Source organism: Galeopterus variegatus, unplaced genomic scaffold (assembly GCF_000696425.1).
Source record: "Galeopterus variegatus unplaced genomic scaffold, G_variegatus-3.0.2 Scaffold4198, whole genome shotgun sequence".
Taxonomy (NCBI): Eukaryota; Metazoa; Chordata; class Mammalia; order Dermoptera; family Cynocephalidae; genus Galeopterus; species Galeopterus variegatus.
The window spans coordinates 46,048-48,472 of record NW_007730309.1 but is presented as its reverse complement, the minus strand read 5'-3'; the positions used below and the strand labels follow the sequence as shown (position 1 = coordinate 48,472).

Sequence of the window (2,425 nt, the reverse complement as noted above, 5' to 3'; positions counted from 1 at the left end):
CCCGGTGGCGCACTGCTACAGTGCGCCGCTTGGGAGCACGGCGGCGCTCCCGCCGAGGGTTCGGATCCCACATACAGACCGGCTGCGCACTGGCTGAGCGAGGTGCGGGCGCAACACCGAGGGTTGCGATCCCGTTGCCGGTCCCGGACTAGCCGCTCACTGGCTGAGCGAGGTGCGGGCGCAACACTGAGGGTTGTGATCCGTTGCCGGTCACGAAAAAAGACAAAAAGGAAAGGAAAAAAAAAAAAAAAAAAAGAATATCAAAACCTGTAACAACTTTTTCTCACGTTTTTAGCCACACACTACTATAAATAAACATCTCACTGCTTAAACACTAGAATTCCTTTATAACTTAGTCACTTATATTCCAGAACTTAAAAGTAGGTTTCATAAAGTATGTTCTACTTCAAAGAACCAGAAATCAAACACAGTAAACTAAATTCACCATCCTCTGCAATTCTATGGAAACACTTCCATTAATAAAGCAAATTTCTCCTGCCACCCAACAGTTTTAAGCTGTCACTCTGTGCTATTAGCCTAAATAAAACATAATTAGTAAGATACATCTGTCACATGCACACGTCAATAATCCATTCCAAACTCAAAATATTTCAGGATTAGATGGCTCACTAATGCTTGAGACTGTGGTGAAAAATTAGTGATCCCGAAATATACAACTTTCACTAAAGAGAAGTAGGGAGGCAAATACAATATTGACATAATCTTATAATAAGAGATAAAATTCAAAAAGCTCCAACATTTTAGTGAACACAAAATTAAAGGACATAAATTAAAAATTCAGCTGTTTTAAGAGAAACAGCCACGTTTGACCCTTTTCACTCCAACAACAAGCCTACACCCAAACTGGCTGAACTCTATAGCCCTACGAAACTTCCTTCTTCCCTTCCACATCTATGATATTAAAAGAAACTCACACATTAATCAAAACAGTATAGTAGATAAAGTTAAGCCATCAGATGCAGAACGGCTTTAAAGAATTAAAATCACTGCCTATCATTAAAATACTATCTGCACAGTGACTTCAGGTGCTACATGTGGAACTTACAGCCATAGAGAGTAAACGCTTGAGGGGCAGAATCTGGGTTTGTGCTACAAAACCTTTCCACAAAGGACGGATGGCATTAATATAAAATGTACATATAAGTACACTACATACAGGCTCCCAACTCCTTTCCAATTCGCTGTGGAAAGTATTCCTTTGAAACAGTTACACCTCTGCCCTGAAAGCTGCCAAAGCATCAAAGCAAAAGTGGCTTGCAATGGCAAAAAGGAACAGACCTGGGCTGTGAGCACACCCTTCATGCCTGTTACTGTGTCCAGGAACAATTTCTCAATGTTGCCAAGGTGATGTTGCAAAGCCAGTGACACGGTTACCCTCAACGCAGCAACCACTTATAGGAAGAATTTCTCAAGAGTCCCAGAAGGGACTCCTGGGGATTAGGGTAGGCTTCCCTCCCATTTCCAATACGCTGCTTATAAGGAGACGATTCTCCCCACGTTGACAGCACCTTAAGTGCCCATGAACACTCGAAAAGGTTTCTGGCTCATATGAATGGCATTTGGAAGCAATGAACGTGTCCACTACTTGCCTTTATTTAGGGCCTTGTCCAGGGTGGGAAGGCTCCTGCAGAAGCAGAGACTGGGATATAAATCAGCCTCTGCCCTTCCCATTCAACGCGGGCAGCAGCATCCCGCCCAGGCCCCGATTCCCAGCTAGGCCCCCGCGCCCGTGGACTACCTTTCCCCCGCCTCCCTCGCACCTGATCTTGTAACTCGGAAGTGTGTGCTTGCGCTTGATGATCTTCTTGAGCTGGTTGACGATGATGGAGGTGAGCTGGGGCATGGGTCGTCCTTCAAACTGGGAGCGCACCTCGAAGTCAATCAGCGGGTCCTCCACGAAGGAGAAGAACCAGTGGGTGAAGGGCACGCGAGTGAAGACCAAGCGCAGCCTCCCCACCACTCGGGACAGCTTGACGAACAGGTAGGCGGACTTGCCGAAGACCAGGTCCACGTCGATGGCCAAGTGGAAGCCCCCGCTGTACTCCACCTCCGCCTCGAAGGCCAGCTCCTCGGGGCAGGTGGCGGGCAGCGCCTCCCCGTCGGGGCCGTCGGACTCTGCGGTGGCCGAGGGTACGACGGGCCGGATGAGCCGGATGGTCTTGATGAAGGGCACCGTTTCGCCCAGGAACACGTCCCGCAGGCTCAGCCCCTCCAGCAGGCGCCCGGCCGTCTTGGTCTGCAGCAGTTCCTCGAACTCCACCTTGATCTTCTTGGTGACCCAGCGGCGGGTCAGTGCGGTGTCCCGCAGTTCCCGGAACAGGAACAGGATAGGGGCGTTGAGGAAGTAGCAGGTCGCCCGCGTCGGCGGGCCGGGGGTCTCGGGGGCCGGGGTCGCGCCGCCCTC

At 49.9% G+C, this 2,425-nt stretch overlaps 1 protein-coding gene across 1 annotated transcript in view; it reads right to left on the bottom strand.

Moving 5' to 3' along the window:
• Positions 1-2,425, bottom strand: part of PDZD8 (PDZ domain containing 8) — an 88,461-nt gene that overhangs the window by 85,293 nt on the left and 743 nt on the right. Inside the window, exon 2 of the mRNA XM_008586983.1 lies at positions 1,782-2,422. Within this exon, the coding sequence (XP_008585205.1) occupies positions 1,782-2,422 (641 nt within the window). The remainder of the gene's footprint in view (positions 1-1,781; positions 2,423-2,425) is intronic.